At 41.9% G+C, this 16,706-nt stretch overlaps 4 protein-coding genes across 4 annotated transcripts; 2 read left to right on the plus strand and 2 right to left on the minus strand.

The window, feature by feature from the left end:
* Positions 1-184: 184 nt before the first annotated feature.
* Positions 185-3,006, minus strand: LOC100844740 (putative pentatricopeptide repeat-containing protein At3g11460, mitochondrial). The gene has a single exon (XM_003580351.4). The coding sequence runs from the start codon at positions 2,933-2,935 to the stop codon at positions 275-277; it is 2,661 nt and encodes an 886-aa protein (XP_003580399.1). The 5' UTR covers positions 2,936-3,006; the 3' UTR covers positions 185-274.
* A 74-nt stretch (positions 3,007-3,080) lies between these two features.
* Positions 3,081-6,625, plus strand: LOC100844433. Its single transcript, XM_003580350.4, has 6 exons — positions 3,081-3,312; positions 3,677-3,737; positions 3,874-4,009; positions 4,164-4,494; positions 5,455-5,580; positions 5,831-6,625. The coding sequence occupies exons 1-6, from the start codon at positions 3,222-3,224 to the stop codon at positions 6,340-6,342; spliced, it is 1,257 nt and encodes a 418-aa protein (XP_003580398.1). The 5' UTR covers positions 3,081-3,221; the 3' UTR covers positions 6,343-6,625.
* LOC100845048 (protein MULTIPLE CHLOROPLAST DIVISION SITE 1) lies at positions 6,601-9,286 on the minus strand. The gene is made up of 4 exons (XM_003580352.4): positions 8,963-9,286; positions 8,137-8,303; positions 7,222-7,609; positions 6,601-6,995 (listed from the first exon to the last, which is right to left on the minus strand). The coding sequence occupies exons 1-4, from the start codon at positions 9,167-9,169 to the stop codon at positions 6,804-6,806; spliced, it is 954 nt and encodes a 317-aa protein (XP_003580400.1). The 5' UTR covers positions 9,170-9,286; the 3' UTR covers positions 6,601-6,803.
* A 197-nt stretch (positions 9,287-9,483) lies between these two features.
* Positions 9,484-14,561, plus strand: LOC100845356. The gene is made up of 5 exons (XM_003580353.4): positions 9,484-9,837; positions 10,789-11,142; positions 11,225-11,494; positions 13,365-13,718; positions 13,803-14,561. Exons 2-5 carry the CDS (start codon positions 10,792-10,794, stop codon positions 14,355-14,357), a joined length of 1,530 nt encoding a protein of 509 aa, XP_003580401.1. The 5' UTR covers positions 9,484-9,837; positions 10,789-10,791; the 3' UTR covers positions 14,358-14,561.
* The last annotated feature ends 2,145 nt before the right edge of the window (positions 14,562-16,706 follow it).

Genomic DNA, 16,706 nt, shown 5'->3' on the forward strand with positions numbered 1-16,706 from the left:
CTGGACCACTGGACGTGATGTTACTTGTTTTTCCCCCAGCACTTGCCGTGCTACATGTGGTTAATAAGTACGGTCTGATGTTTTTGCCACTCAGTTTTCTACTCATCCCTACTGGGGAATAAAACTTTAGGAGCGCTTTCAAGGTTACACAAAATGGCAACCTCGCACATAAACTGGAGAGAAATAGCACGAGAAAGCGAACTGCAGGCATTTTTACTCCTCTCAGCCAATCTGACAGTGTACATAGAAAAATAACAGCAGTGGGTTTCTATGGTCACCAATAGTCCATGCAGGAGCAGGAACCACCTTTGAAGTGGTGAAATCGAACGCCATCTCTAATCACAAACTCCCGATCAGTCACCGTCGATATCAGCTTGATCACCGTGTGGCAGTCATCGCAGATGCGAAGGTTCTTCATGATGTGGATAGGCATCCAAGCAGGCAAGCTCATGATCCCAAAAGCCACAGCCAGCTTTTCGCTGTGATGAATCTCTGAACGCGGGGACTCGGTCCTCACATATCCAAGGTGCGCAATCTTCTCCATAAGTTCATCCAGCTTCTCGCGAATCGCAATCACTTGGGGGTGGCTCACATCTTCTGCTTTGAACACGTGAACCCTGTTATTAACTTCCATCCAGCTATAGCCAGGACTTTTCTTTATGCCTTTATCTCGCATTAGCTTCCTCACTTGTGCGGAATCATCTGATTTCCCAGCGTCAGCATACATCTTTGCCAGAAGCATGTAGCCCCCAGAACCGGGTGAGTCCAGGTCAAACAAGTGCTTAGCTGCCAATTCTGCGAGGTCGTTGTTACCATGTGTCTTACAGGCGCTAAGGAGAGCTCCCCAAACTTCAGCGGTAGGTTTCATGGGCATCTCATCTATGAGATTTTTGGCTTCGATCAGATGCCCTGCACGGCCAAGAAGGTCCACCATGCATGAGAAATGCTCCAACCCTGGAGATATATTGTGGTCTCTTTTCATCATATCGAAATAAAATTTGCCCTCCTCCACGAGTCCAGAGTGGCTGCAGCCTGATAGAACTGCAACATAGCTTATGTAGTCAGGTTTTGCCCCTTTATTCAGTATATCATCAAAGATCTCTATAGCTTGCTTCCCCATGCCGTGCTGCGAATAACCAGTGATCATGGCATTCCAAGAAACTAAATCTTTCCTACTTAGGAAGTCAAATGCTTTTCGGGCTTCTGATATCCTTCCACATTTGGAGTACATGGTGATAACCGCATTCACCACTGAGGTGTCTAAAATGAGACCAACCTTTACAGTATGACCAATAATCTGATCTCCGAGTTTATTAGCACCTATATCTGCACACCCTCTGAACAATGTAACATAAGTAACCCAGTCAGGTATGACATCCTTCTCAGTTAGCATATCACTATACATCTTGAGGCCATCTTCCTCAGCTCCATGTTGTATATATGCCCCCAACATTGCATTCCATGTAATGACATTTCTTGTGGACATGTCATCAAAGAACTCACGAGCCTTCGCGATGTTCCCTACTTGAGAATATGCGGTAATCATGCCAGTCCATGATACAATGTCCCTTTCAGCCATAAAATTGAATATAAGTTCAGCATTCTGGAGATTGCCACACTTTGCATACATAGATATAAGGGAATTGGAGACAACAACAGCTCGAGTGTGCCCACTTTTCAGACATAGAGAATGCAGCTGACTCCCAAGGCAAATATCCATCGTATTGCAGCAGCCACTTATTAGAGTTGCCAGTGCAAACTGATCAACTGCCATCAGTTCAGCTCTCATCTGATTGAACAACTCGACAGATTCACTGAAACAACCATACTGCAAGAATCCCCCAATAAGAACTGTCCACGACACACTGTTCCGATCACGCAACGAACTGAATACTCTCTTCGCTTCCTTAAAACAGCCACATTTTGCATACAGTTCAACCATAGCACTGGCAACATAAGGGTCAATGTGCGGTAGGTTCCGAATTACCTGAACATGGAGTTGCTTACCCCATTCCAAAGAAGACAATCTAGCACATGCAGTCAGAGAACTAGTGTATGTTGTTGAATCAGGACGCACACCTTTACCGTGCATGTCTACAACCATGTCGAGGGCTTCTCTGACTCGCCCACTCTTAGACAATGCCGATATCACCATGTTCCATGATACAACATCACGTTCAGGCATGCTCTTGAAAATCTCAAGAGCGTGATCAACACCGTGTGACTTGGCATACCCTACTAGCATACTGTTCCGACATATAATAGTTGGGTTTTTAATCCGACTGAACTGCTTTGAAGCAAAATCCATAGCCCCACATCTCACAAGCATGTCAACCAGCGCAGTCTGAACGTCAGGGTCATCTTGGGAATCAAACTTCGAAAGTAACCCAAGCAGCTGCAGTGCCACTTCATGCCACCCAAGTGCACCGCAGGACTTCATGACACAGCCAAAAGTGAAGGCGTTCGGCAAGGAGTCCCCAGTTTGGCGCATGGACACAAAGATGTCCAGAGCATTCAAGAACTGACCGCTCTGGTAGTAACCGGACATGATAGTGTTCCACGAGGCGACGTCTCTTGTAGGCATTCTACCGAACAGCTCCACCGCATCGCTCAGACTGCCTAGCTTGGCATACCCATTCATCATTATATTGTGGGTGATGACGTTGGGCTCTGTGATTTCGTCGCGCAGAAGGTTTCGGGCGTCGGAGAGAGCTCCGCACGAGAGATAGGCGTGGAGGAGGGTGTTCTGGAGGAAGACAACGGACGCGAGGCCCACGTTGATGAGGCGACTGTGCAGCGTGCGCGCGCCAGTGAGCGCGCTGCGTGCTCCACACGAGCGCAGCGCGTCCGCGAGCGCCTGCGTGATGGCCATGTGGGAGGTGGCGGCGGGAAGAGAAGGAGACGGCGGTGGTGGCGTCCATGGGGTCGCCACCATTCAAACACGGGCCAGACGAGGTGCGAGGAGAACACGAAGCAGACAATGACAGGTGGGACCCAAATTGTGTGAGCCTACCTGGGAACGAAAAGGTACTGCAAATAGCGCTTCGTAAGTGGGAAAGCGTAAAGTGTTCATTGCCTTGGCTAGTTGGCTGCTTACCGCCTTCCACAGTTCCACTCCGTCTTCTTCCTCCTCTCTTTCCTTGCTCACGAGTCGCGTCCCAACTCTGACGACACCCAGCGAGGAGGAAGAGGAGTTAGGGTACAGGGTTTGATCCGAGGCTATGGAGGAGAGCAGAGCCGGATCCCTGGAGGAGCGGCCCGGTGTCCTCCTCGTTGGCGCCCCCGGCGTGGGCAAGCGAACCATCCTCTCCCGTGAGATCTCGCTCCCTCTCGCTGTCCTCCTCTTTACATCCTTACATGTAATGATTTGGATGTGAAATATCGACCTCATAGAATAGCAGAAGTGTTTAGGGTTCGAATTAGCCGCTTCCGAAATTTATCATGCTGTTGAGGAGAAGATTTGGTGATCTGTTGGTAAGGGCAGAATCAAATGTTGTATCTGATAAATTAGTATCATTTACAGCTTTTTAGAAAGATCACTTCATGAATGTCTTCACAAATTCTTGTGCTGTGGATATTTAGGTTTATTATTTATTGCTTCATATGGTGTATTTTATTATTCTGTGATGATCTACTGGGCACCCCCTATTTTCTCATCATTTATTATGAAACGCAGGGTTGGTTGCGGCTGAAGTACCGGACACTTACGACTTGTCGTCAGGTGTGCTGTGTCAGGGGTATGTGATGTTGTGATTGAATGCCTCCATGAGAGTTATCTTGTGGTGTCCGAGTGACGTGGAGTACACTAGTGGGTCTAGTTTTCAGTTAAGCAAATATCTGAAAGTGTGTATCTTGCTGTTGATTGGCATCCAGGTGGAAAATTGACACGAAGTATTACTCTGCTGATCTCTCCATTTGGACAGCGCATCTAGAAGAAGGGTTCTCTCTTGGCTCGCTCCCTCATCTGGACCAGTTGGCTGCTCTTGTTATGGTCTTCGATATGAATGATGTGAGAACAGTGACACATAATTTGATTCTTACTGTTATCTGTAGTTCCAATTTAAATCTACAATGTGTTAACTCTTTTAAACCTTATAATTTCTGATGTTTAATTATCGGATACTCAATTCTGCGGTAGGCTAATCGTCTTAGCAATTATGCAGGAATCTTCCTTACTAACTCTCCAAAACTGGGTTGACAGTATTGATATTCAGAGGTTTGAAGTTCTGCTGTGCATAGGGAATAAAGCAGATCTTGTACCTGGCCATGGTGCGCATGTAGAATATAGGAGGCGTATGCAAAGGATTGGCGAGTCAAGTACTGATCCACATCCTGAATATTTAGATTTTGGGATAAATGAAAGTGAAGGTTGTGGCTTGTTATTATCAGAGGATGCACCACGCATAGAGATCAGAGACTCCACTTTGCAGTGGTGCATTGAGCAGAATATTGAGTATATTGAAGCTTGTGCTTCCAATGCTGACTTTGACAAATGTAAGTTCGTAAATTGTCCAGTAGGCTGCAATTGTCGAATCTAACCACATTAGTTTTACCATAATCTCATTTACATCATTTGTGCCATCATCTCATTCCTTATGTTTTCCAGTTATCTTTGACTTATCAGTATTACTACCATAAAATGTTCGATTGAGCATCAGTTAATCAGTTGCACATTTAGTAGACGATAATGCTCATCAATGACTAATTTTATTTTTCTAATACTTAACATAATTTTCCATACTCCCTCCGGCCGGAATTACTTGTCACTGATTTAGTACAACTTTGTACTAAATCTGGGACAAGTAATATGGGTCGGAGGGAGTACTATTTTGGATCGCATTTTAGGATGTTACCCACCTGCTTTTCATCATAGTACATTTATCATCTCCATGTGTGATTCTGGCTCACGACAGATTCACTTAGCACTCTGCTTATTTTGACCATTTTTTCTGGTGATTTCGACCCTTCTTGGAGGGGCTAACTTTTGTTAATGATATCATAAGCTGGCTTCTTAGTGATACAGTGAACTTCTTGGTACAAGTGGTCGTAGCCTCACAGGAGCCTGAACTTCGGAAAGTGCTTTATGCTGAACTAATTTTGGGAAGATTTAAACCTTTTGACATCTTTAAGCTTAAGCTCATGCCTGAAAAGGCTTCTGTACATTTGCATTTGTAATTCAACACTTTAAGACCATATCATACTTAAGTAACCAGTATCTTGGAGATCAGTACCAGCCAATTAATTGAATATAAAAATTATATATTGGTTATTCGTATACAACTAAACGCCACTCTGTGTGAACCTGCAAATTTGAAAAGGCAATTCTATTCTATACTGTTTTATACTGTTCAGTGTTAAATGCTTATACGAAAAGGCTAAAAAGTTTGATGGCTGACCTGTTGTGACATCCATAGTTGTTTTTAACTGACATGTGTTGTTATTAATTGCCGATAGGCCTATCAGTTGATGGTGATAGCCAAGGAGTAGAGCGACTCTTAGGAGCCCTTTCTGCACACATGTGGCCTGGAATGATTCTGAAATCTGGAAACAAAATAACTGCTCCATCCTTGGCTGAAAAAGGTGAGTTTAATCAGGAAAACCATCTGCTTACATTTTTACTTTTTACTATAAATTATTAAATCAGTGCATCGTTTATTGTGATGAGTTGATGAACCATGCTTGCTCTAATGAACAATTGTAATTTCAGTAATTAGAATAACCTTTCCCTCTTACAGAATGTGTATTATGCAAGCAACACAGAATATGCTACTTTGCGTTGTTGAATTCAGAACCCTGTGTTTGGCCTTAATTTTCAGTTTTCTTCGCACAGAATCTACAGATGATGAATCAAATTATGAGTTTGAGTACGAGGTCCTATCACATGAATCTGATGAGCAATGGGAATTCATCGGTGAGTCGAGTACATCAAGAAGTCTGGAAGGACTAAATGAAGCTAAAGCTATGCAGGATAACACACATCAAGAAGTTGTGAATGCCAAGGTTGATTCTTTGGTGTCCAACCCTCTTTCAAATGACAGCTCTACAGAATCTGCTGAAGAAAAACGAGTAACTCAGAACCACAAAATTGAGGACAGTGGCCATGTGGATAACACTGAAGCAGATGAGGACCAGCGAACTGACGCCCAAGAGGTTAACAAGCTGTTTGACGATGAGCATTATGGCCTAGATGATCTGGAGAGGTTAATGTCAGAGATCGGCAACATGCGGTCCAATCTAAGGCTCGTTCCTGACTTCCAAAGAAGGGAGATGGCTGCTAAGATAGCCATGAAAATGGCAACCATGTTTGGCGACAGTGATGACGAGGGTTTTCAGGCTATATAAACCAGTCACGGAGTTCTACATTTTGCTTATCTTCACACAGGATTGCAGCTGACGGGCAAGCTCATCATCATTCCTCCTAGCACATCTTTTTATAATCTTGATGTCATTTACCCCCAAAGAAATTTTGTACCTCTTAGTTCTTTGGTATGTACTTATTTACCGTTTGTACTGTTATAGGATTTATGATGTATTATTGTGAACTTGATTCTCTTGAATCAACTAGCTAAAAACATGTGTATGTAATATGCAAATATCATGTACTCGTATGTTTTTGAGCTGCTGACTGACGATGGCATGGTGTGTCTAGAAATCTTCTGACAATGAAAATATCGATTTACAACAACTGAATACATTGCACATCACAGCTATGCTTAATATTGGCTGCTCATTATGTAAGCTATTGTTCCAAAATTCCCCTATCTACAGCTAGAAATGCCAATGGGTTTATACAATTCACAAGTTTATTGTCCTTCCAAGCTTTTTGACTGTGAACTGTTGTCAGAGCTATGCTTCTCAGACAAGATTGGTTGGCCATTTTGGTTATTCACCATGTCAGATTCAAACTGCTCCAGATTCACAGATGGCTCGTCTGATACCCGCAGTGATCTCTCACTATCCTGCATACCCCTTGGACCTGAAGAGAATTTTGTAACCTGCAAAACATGGTAGAGATCATGGAGGGTTATTCTGGATGGCTGGTGGTGGAACGAAACTAGACTGATGTTAATTCAAATATCAGATCGAGCCACAGACTTTTAAGAACAAGCCATTTATCCTGACTGAGGAGCATATACATGACTGAGTAGTATATTTCCTTCTGGATTGTGGCATTAGTGGTCAGGTAAAGAATATCATGTTTATTCGTTGGTAAACACTCACATTGTTTGAAGCCTCCAGCCTTGTCCGCAAAGCTTCATGTTCGGCTTTAACACGGGATGGGACACCATCCTTTTGATAAACATTCTTTTTGGCAGTCTCCTCATCTACTTCAGCTGAAGCAGCAGCAAATGGGTGGTTTACTGGAATCCATCTAACTGTATCTGGATCGACATCTGGTGGTAAGGGGTCGCCTTCTTTAAGAAACACAGTGGGCCTTTTCCACTGATATGCATGTGATCTCCTTTTCTGATGCATTGCCTGTTGCTCATTTGTAAGCCTAACAGGATCCAGCCGGTACTCCTTGCCAAACATTTGAGCAGTAGAAGTACCTTCGTCAATCTTGACTAGTGGATTATTGAAAGGATCATTGTACACTCGTGGTTTTGCACTGCATGAGTTACCTTGGTCAAATCATTGCAAGATTTGAAGAGAATCTTAGACCAATGCAACAGCAGTGTCAAAAGTAAGCTTCAAAATCAGCATAATGTTTTTGTCTATCATTAAGATTGTACTAAACTTGAACCTATCATTAGTTGCTTAAAGTAATATTCCAATTGTCATAACAGTCAACAGTGGTGCGATGTGGCTTTACAATGGCATAAAGCAAATAACTAGACACACAAAAAGATATGACAGTTCATAGTGATAGCACTTCCTCACAGAAGATGTCACCCCTATAGTAAGACCGTTTGAAGGGAAACCAAATCAGTATACAGTTATATCATGGCATAATGGTCTTATTGTGGTGAGTCAAATGAACAATATATCAGTTCTGAATGCAAACATGATTCAAAACATAACCTGTTGTTTCTAAGAAAAACAAACAATTCGGAAGCATGCCCAAACCAGCAGACAGCTATAGTGGATATTGTAGAAGAGAATCCAAAATTGAAGTTTGATAAGATAGCAACATACATCCCTCGTTGCCCTGATTTTAGTTGGCCACGCCTTACTAGATCAGCAACAGAACCACTGTTATCCTTCTCTTGAGTTCTTCTGATGATTTGTCTTGCAACAGCAGCCAAAAATGCAATGCCGAAACAGAAACCAGCAACGGAACTTAGTCCAATGTTTTTCCTGATCTGCATGAAGGATTAAATAAGGAGTTAATTATTATGCAAAAATGACTTGACTATGAGATGGTAAAGTATTGGGTACTAACAAAGCGGCATTTTAGGTCTTACGATGTAAATAAATAAAGCCCTTGAACAATAGCTCAAGCTGCCTACAATGCCTAAAATTTCGAAAAGTCTTGTGATGGTTGTGGGTAAAACAGGAAGGCACACAAAGTTTAACTAGCTCCCTGATGCATTGCAGATTGCCCATGAGCAATGAACTAAATATCACTGAAAGAGTATCATGGACGAAAAAAGAGTATCACAGATCCATGGCATGCTATCATTAAACATTACATGAAATGTATGTAGCATGCCATATTTCCCTGTAAATTCTTAGTGCTGCAGAAAACAACTAATTAGATCAATTTCAATAGGTCGTCAGTTCAAGCTAATTACATTTTAAACATTTTCTGAACTAGGCTAACATAATTTCCTAATCGAAAGCCCTAACAAGTTCATAATTGCGCACTCGCCGGGTTGTTCCCCTTCTGGATATTGCCTGCACAATAACCCAACAAGCGCTAAACCTAACAGTAAAATACTCACACGTCACGCCTGACATTAGCCAAGCCCACTGTCTAAAATGTGCAGAAATATCAAGCAAAAGAGAGGAGGGCCGTTACCGAAGAAACAGCGGGGGGCACTGAACCCACAAGTGCCCTCAATTCTTCCACACTTCTCTCCGGAATCCCGACCCTCTGATTTCTATTTGGAGCGCCACTCGTGTCGCTCGAAGCCCTAACTGGCCTGGACCAACTCGGCCTACCGCAGCAGGGTCGGGGCGGGATTAAGCGGAAGGAGAGGGAGATGGCGACGGAGGCGGGCGCCATTGCCGTCGTCGCATGGAGGGGGTTGCTAGGCGAAGGCCCGGGTTGGCCCTGTGGGAGTGTTTACTGCCTAGTGCTGGAGCCTGGAGGTAGGGGTTGGAATGGAGACGGAGGCCATGGGTCGGCGACTCGGGCACTCGGCGCAGCGGCCGAAAGTCGGGCCAAGGGGGTTCATCCACTTCAGCTGGTCCAGAGAAGCCCGTGGGCCTTATTTTTCATCGGAGTAAATATCAAAGAAATGCCAGTGGGCTTCTTTTTCTTTGTCCAGAAAAGCCCGTGGGCATTCTGTTTCCTCTGATGCTGGAGTGCTGGACCAACCGATACGGGAAAAATCGGGATCAGACGATCCGGGATTGGATCGAGCGTGACCCATCCCGTCCAGGTTCCTCCCGTGCGACCGGAGGAGCCCTAGCCTAGCGAGCTCCAACCCCCTCCCCGGAGGCGGCCGCGGCCGCCGGTAGGCGACTTCTCACCCCTCTCACCACCCAGGCTCATCTCCCCTTATCTCTGGGACACGAGGAGCCCTACAGCGGCCGGAGTCCGAGTCGGCCCCAGGCGGCGACTCGTGGGCTGGTGGCCACAAGACATTTCCCTCACCGGACTTGTTGTCTTCATCCTATTCCTCACCTTGGCTGTGGGTAATAGGGTATTTGCTCCAGCCTCCAGCGAAGGTACGGGACACCAAATCACGCGATTTTATGTCAATTGATTGGTTTTGACGTCGGACTTGTAGGAGATATGTACGTTTCAGTGCATATTTCAGAGGAAATCCGTATTCAATCCAAATTTTTTGTTCTGACTGTAGCATGTGGGTTTCACATCAATGCCTTTTCTTTAACTCCAAAATAGGGAAACCCCCCCCCCCACCCCCCCACCCCAAATTTTTTTTTATTGCTTTATGCTGGTAAACTTGGATGCTCGGAAGTTTAGACATTATGCTGCAAGAAGTTTAGTTCATTTTTCTATAAATCTCCTGATGCTTGAAAAATCGAAGTCAGAGTAGTATTTTTTTCTTCATAGTTTTAGAAACTGCCACTCAAAGATTTTTGTTAGGACAATCCTAGCATTTTTTTCCCCAAACACACAACTAAGTGAGGTCTTTTTATTAGAAGCAGAAAAAACTCGACCTTAGGGGAAGAAACCCAGAAGGCATTTTTCTTAGGTTGAGGAAAGGCCCGCAACACCGGCTCCACCCACTGCGGTGGCGCAATTAGCGGCCTGACACGCATGGTGAACAAACCAGGGTTCGAGCCCTGGTTGGCAGCCCCAACACAAGGGGGTCTTACCACCGTGGTATCAGCATGTTCTCTTTTATTAGGAGTAGAAGCCAATATGGCGCCGCAATTACAACTCCACCAATAGTCACAGCGACTGAAACCAAAAACAGCCAAAAAAACTTATGACTCAAAGCGCACAACCACACCGAAGAGCTCCAATAGTCTAGACTGTGCATACGGAGCTATCATGATAGAACCCATAGTCTTGATGGCACATACAAAGCCACTGTAAGAGCACCCATGAATGGTGTCATGGTATTGTCCTAGACATGACGTGCCATGATGTAATTGATTTTTTACTACCAGATTCTTGCTTCGTTAATCAATCTGTTGTTATTATTGTAGGGAATGGACTCAGAACAACATGCGGATAACCTATTGGGTAACAATAGTAGTGGGAAGCAAGCAGTTTGGACAACTGCCATGTCGTCCTTTGTACTCAAGTTCATGGCTAACTTAGTGGCTAGTGGAACCAGAACCTCTAGTGGTTTCAAGCAAGTTCATCTTAATAGTTGTGCCAAGGCTTTGAATGAGCGTTTCTGGCTTCAAGTAACTGCCACTCAGATTTCTAACCACCTTAGGAAGTGGAAAAAAATATGGGCAAGGGTTGACAGCCTGAAGAGCTTACATGGGGCTATTTGGGATGAGCATACTTGCACCATTGTGCTTGATCGAGAGCACTACACGGGTCACATTAAGGTAAGGTTGTAAAATTTGTTATTTTCATGCCAGTGACATGGTTGTATCTATTTTCTCTAATATCTTGTGTATTACCTGGCAGAACCACCTTAGTGATGCTGACTTCTTGAACACTCCAATTGAGCACTATCATGAATTGGCCACAATCTGTGGCATGGCTTCAGGTGTATATGCTAGGAGTACCAATGAACCTCTTGCTATGGATGTTACTGAGAATGAAATTGAAAACGAAGAAACCAGTGGAGCGAGTGGCCCTCTTGCTACAGGTGTTGAAGAGACTACAATATCTTTTACGAACACTAATGGAGGGGGTGACCGCTCTGGCAATTTAGTACCCCCAAAGAAGCCCAAGGTAAACAATGATAATGATTTATCCAAATACTAGTCAATTGTACCTGCATATTTTTCAGCTATAGCTGGTTAATTTTGTAAAATTCATTGAACAAATGGAGTAATTTCTAATTGAAACTAGGTGATTCCCCGTGCGTTGCAGCGGACAATTCTATTTGCACATCTGGACATGATGTTAGGAAGAAATGATAATGATATGATCAGATGCAAACGAAATATGAATACCACATGCCAAACGGCTTTATCATCCATAGCATATATGCAACAAAATGTAGGAGTAATTTTGATGTACATAAAAACTTTGGGGAAACCAAAAAGAGATTCAGGAACCTAAATATTCGAAGTTCTTAAAAAGATCGACATGCATATCATGAAAATATGGGTACTTGATGAATTATTTATATACAATCTGAAGGTGAAAAGTTTAAAGAGCTAAAATGTTGAATTGTCGAATGGGCCATCAAAATGAATTGCTAGTGGGACTGCAGCATATGATATGTATGGTGATATAGACACTTTGCATGCACATGATTTGGATTAGTGGGAACCAACTTGATGATGCGGACATTTTGCATGTGTGCTTAGTGGAGATCAACTTGATGATGTGGACACCTTGCATGTTGAGCTTGCAAACATTAATGACTCTTAGTGGGGATCAACTTTATAGAGATTATAGATGTGGTAGGTAACGAACCTTCGCATTTACTACCACTTGTTACTGTTTGATACTTGTGGTCTCACGGTTAGCGTGTGGAGACCAACTTGTGGCCTGAGGCTGATCACAGAGTTATCTCCAAATTATGTTTAGAAGGCACTCATTTGGATAAACTTGAAAACAGATGATACCAAGAACTTGTGATGATGGACTTACTTGCAAATATTTGACTTGATCACTTGTTGGACAGCGAAATTAGTATTTGTCATGCTTCATCAATACAGTGTTTTCTTTGATTCCTTGATGGAGTGTTTAGATCAATAAATTGTTTCAGGAGAACAAATTTCTATGAATTTGAATGCTTCACTTTGCTACTATTATTACTCCTATCATACTTCTACTTTCTCAACAAAATAGCAACTGTTTATTTATGAACAAAATAATAACAGTTTATTTATCTCAGATGTTGCATTTGAATTTATCTCAACAATATGCTGCTCCAGCTATGCAGCCAGACATGGCTAGATCACACGAAAGTCTCCTTAAAAAAAAAAGAAAATCCATTAACAACAGAAGCAGCAGCCTACTACCACAACAAAACAAATAAAATGCATGCCAGCGATTGCTTCTGATACATTATACCACACGTCACAGCTTCAGTCGTTATTTCATTTTATATTTGTTAGAGCTCTTTTAGGGCACACTACTTACGTACTTAAATGTCCTAGTCATTGGCAGTCAAGGGTAGCTTCAGTGAGAAGGATATTAACCTCCTATAGCTGGTGATGGCAAATATTAGAATGTCAATTCAAAATTCTTGATGATGCCACCCCGTTCTTCCCTTTCACCACTCAAGTGGATATTGTCATATCTTGCTGCATCACATTTAGGTCCTTTGACAAAGGAACCACCGTTGTAGACTGCAAAGGGAGCAGGGACATGATCATAGACACATGCTCAAATTTGGACAAGCTCTTGCCAAGAGAATCTTGGAACTGTCAAAACCACCATGGCCATTGATTTGTAATGCCTATAAATGATGTTATGCTACTAATGTTCTCATGCTATTTTTCTCTTGGCAAGAAAATATTTTTATTTTGTCAGTTTTTATTATCTTAATTTTCTGTTGCTGTTTTTTCACATGACATGGTTGGCAACTTATTGTTTCTTACCCAATTTTTATTCTTTTAATCATATTATGTTTTTATTATGGTAGGGAGTGGGCTTGGAACAACATGCAGATAACATTGGTGGTAAAAACGGTGGTGGTGAGCTAGTTGTTTGGACAAATGCCATGTCATCCTTTGTGCTTCAATTCTTAGCTAACCTAGTGGCAGGTGGAACTAGACCGTCTCATGTTTTCAAGCAAGTTCATCTTACAAGTTGTGGTCAGGCTTTGAATGAGCATTTCAGGGTTCAACTGACTGCCGCACAGATTTCTAACCACCTTAGAAAATGGAAGAAAATTTGGGCAAAGGTTAACATGCTCAAGAGTTTAAGTGGTGCTCTTTGGGATGAGAATACTTGCACCATTGTGCTTGATCATGAGCATTACACGGATCACGTTAAGGTAAGGTGTACCTTATGTTGTTTTCATGTTGTGGTGACATTATTGCACATACTTTGTCTAATATCTTGTGTGTTATTGTGGCAGGACCACCATAATGACGCTGACTTCTTGAACACTCCAATTAAGCACTATCGTGAGATGGCCACAATCTTTGTCAAAGGCAAGACTTCAGCCATACATGCTAAGGGTAACAGCGAGCCTCTTGCTAGAGACGTGATTGAGAATGGAGTTGAACATGAAAGTAATGGAGGGAATGACGCTATTGCTAATAATGGTGTTGAAGAGGCCACAATGTCTTTCACTAACACAAATGGAGGGAACATTGGTGGTTCCTCTGGCAGTTTACCACCACCAAAGAAAGCCAAGGTAAACAATGATGAAGGCATGCTATGCACGATGACCCGTATGCTTGATAACCTTGCTAAAGCAATTGAGAAGTCTAGTGCGACACATATCGATATCCCTGAAGACCTTTGGGATAACATGATAGATCTACCTGGATTCGAAGAGGCACATCTTGCCCACTACTATGCTTATTTATGTGAGAATGTGTCTGTTGCTAGAGCATTCAACAAGCTTAGCATGTCTAACAAAATGATTTGGGTTACTAGGTATATCAAGAACCACCTTTCAGCTTAGTATCAACTATACTATGATTGACATATGGCAATACTTCTTTTGTTAGCAGCCAAAACCATGAACTGTCTGGTGTAGTTTAGCTGCCGGTATGCGTGGTGTTTTTGTATGAACCAAAACATAAAACTGAGGCTGACCTTTGTGGACCTTGTATGCGTGAGCATGTACATATGCTGAAAGTAACGTGTCATGATCTTTTATGATGATTGGATGCGCCATGTACTCATATGTCATGAGAGTTGGAGGGTGTCACATGCTAACTGCTAGATCAGGCCAGACATGGTAGGATGAGCCAGAAAGACGCTATAAGCTTGCTTTCGATTCGATTGTTGATGTTCGTACTCCGTGTTGGAGGATGTCACTTGGCCATTTTTGCTGGAGTATATTTTTTGAATGCTTGCTGGGTAGGATAAATTTAACTGCTACGTGTACTAATGACTGCTGATTATTATGTGATGATGTACTTTCTTATGTTATCTTCGCTCGTGGATTTAATAACGATTCAAGACATGTTCTGTTTTGAAATGGAGGATTCAAGACATAAGTATTTTTTTAATTTTGAGGGAAGGAAAGCTGACCTTGTAAGCACTAAAGAACTCACAAAAAGGATCACGGATCAAATCTCAACGGCAACTAAATAATAAGAAATAACTAGCGGGGTGACCCGCGCAATTGCGCGGCTAGACTTGTATAATGAAATATATTTTTATATTTTTTAATGGATTAATTTGCATGCAGTCTAAGTATATTATATTTGTATGCAATTTAGACTTGGTTAATTAGTCTTTGGAAAATTTGATTTGTTATATTTATTTATTTTTTGGTGATACATAGATTTTCTGAATGATAAGACTGGATGGTCTGAATGATTATATTGGTGCATATCACATCGTTATATTGTAGATTAGGTAGTCATTACATGTTACTAAGAGAGTCGTATTTTATTACCATTGTCTGCAATACAAAAGTGTTCATCTTATACTCGTAACACTTGTGTTTTTTGCTGCATTATTTGCATGGCAATTCTTTTTATCATTTTAAAAGTGTTCTTTTAGACATCATGTATAGATTCTTTAATCCTGAATTATTATTTCGATATTCCTGATGCAATAAGATTTTTTTTTATCCAGCCAATTGTGTCCGTATGATTTTTCAGATTCTCTTTTACCAATGTTCCACACGAAATCTCCTTTATTCCAGTGTGTTTTTTCTGGTGTTTTTGCTGCTTTTGACGCGAGCGACGAGAGTTTGTTTGACTTGCGGTCATGGTTGTGGAATTGGTTGTGCCTATGGTAGATTAGATTCCAGCTGGCGTTTTCATCGAGGGTGCTGCTACCTATCGGCAGATGTAGATTGCTCCATGCCGGTCACATCAAATTTGTTTGCATTCCTGATTTTTCTCTACTCGGTACCTATCAGAAATCAATTTCTATATCTCCGTACCAATATTCACTTCTTATAATTTTTTTTATCTTTGTAGCACCGTTAAATTCTTATAGGGAGTTCCTTTTTTTTGCGCGTGCGTATCGATGAGATTTGGTCTATACTACGTAACAAACCTCTATGTTATCTTCTCATCGATTTGTCTCAATTTTCTTTTATTCCGAATTGCTTGATACCAATCAGAAATCAATTTGCATATCTTTATAGCTATGTTAACCTTGATGAGATTTGGTTTATAGTACTCACTCCATCACATATTAAGTGACTCAAATTTGTCTAAAAATGAAAGTAACTATATACTATAATATACATCTAGCTACATGTAATATTTCGACACTTGGACGAAGGGAGTACTACATAACAAACCTCTATGTTATGTTCTTATCGATTGTTTTTTATTTTGCAAAATTACCGATTTGTTTCGATTTTCTTTTATTGATTGCTCTATACCGATGAGACATATTACCTTATGTTAAAGTTTTAATTTTTTTTTTGTCTTGGGGTCTCAAACATCCACTGTGTTTTTTCATCGTAGTCGATGTATGCAATTTTTCTAATTGGTTCATATAGATTCAAAATATAGATATGTTTACTTTGTATTTGGTGGCACGGCTACATGCCAAAGGCCAGGTATCTACATCCAATATAGTCGGTCTGGATACATTGTACCGTGTCTACCGGTGATACATAATTTGCCCGTCTCCGGCGAGTTTTTTTAAAAAAAATTGCGATTCAGTTCTGATTTATGCGAAGATTATATTTTTATTTTCATACCGAGACTTTTTGTTCCATATCTTCCGTATTGTTTCTGTACCGAGGTTGTTGTTTTTTGTTTGCGATACCGCAAAATTAAGAAAACAAACTGACCTCAACGGCTCCTGCCGTCCTGCGACGCCGAAGGTGTCAGAG

This window comes from Brachypodium distachyon, chromosome 5 (assembly GCF_000005505.3).
Source record: "Brachypodium distachyon strain Bd21 chromosome 5, Brachypodium_distachyon_v3.0, whole genome shotgun sequence".
NCBI lineage: Eukaryota > Viridiplantae > Streptophyta > Magnoliopsida > Poales > Poaceae > Brachypodium > Brachypodium distachyon.

What these genes read in the sequence shown, in the direction of transcription:
- LOC100845048 (XM_003580352.4), bottom strand. Translation starts at nt 9,169, where the DNA reads ATGGCGCCCGCCTCCGTCGCCATCTCCCTCTCCTTCCGCTTAATCCCG. An exon ending in AAATCAGGGCAACGAGGGAT is followed by an intron (nt 7,610 to 8,136) that starts GTATGTTGCTAT and finishes TAACTCATGCAG; the next exon opens with TGCAAAACCACGAGTGTACA. An exon ending in GGCTGGAGGCTTCAAACAAT is followed by an intron (nt 6,996 to 7,221) that starts GTGAGTGTTTAC and finishes CATGTTTTGCAG; the next exon opens with GTTACAAAATTCTCTTCAGG.
- LOC100845356 (XM_003580353.4), top strand. Translation starts at nt 10,792, where the DNA reads ATGGACTCAGAACAACATGCGGATAACCTATTGGGTAACAATAGTAGT. An exon ending in TACCCCCAAAGAAGCCCAAG is followed by an intron (nt 11,495 to 13,364) that starts GTAAACAATGAT and finishes TTATTATGGTAG; the next exon opens with GGAGTGGGCTTGGAACAACA. An exon ending in ATTACACGGATCACGTTAAG is followed by an intron (nt 13,719 to 13,802) that starts GTAAGGTGTACC and finishes TTATTGTGGCAG; the next exon opens with GACCACCATAATGACGCTGA.
- LOC100844433 (XM_003580350.4), top strand. Translation starts at nt 3,222, where the DNA reads ATGGAGGAGAGCAGAGCCGGATCCCTGGAGGAGCGGCCCGGTGTCCTC. An exon ending in CAAGCGAACCATCCTCTCCC is followed by an intron (nt 3,313 to 3,676) that starts GTGAGATCTCGC and finishes TATGAAACGCAG; the next exon opens with GGTTGGTTGCGGCTGAAGTA. An exon ending in CAATGCTGACTTTGACAAAT is followed by an intron (nt 4,495 to 5,454) that starts GTAAGTTCGTAA and finishes AATTGCCGATAG; the next exon opens with GCCTATCAGTTGATGGTGAT.
- LOC100844740 (XM_003580351.4), bottom strand. Translation starts at nt 2,935, where the DNA reads ATGGTGGCGACCCCATGGACGCCACCACCGCCGTCTCCTTCTCTTCCC.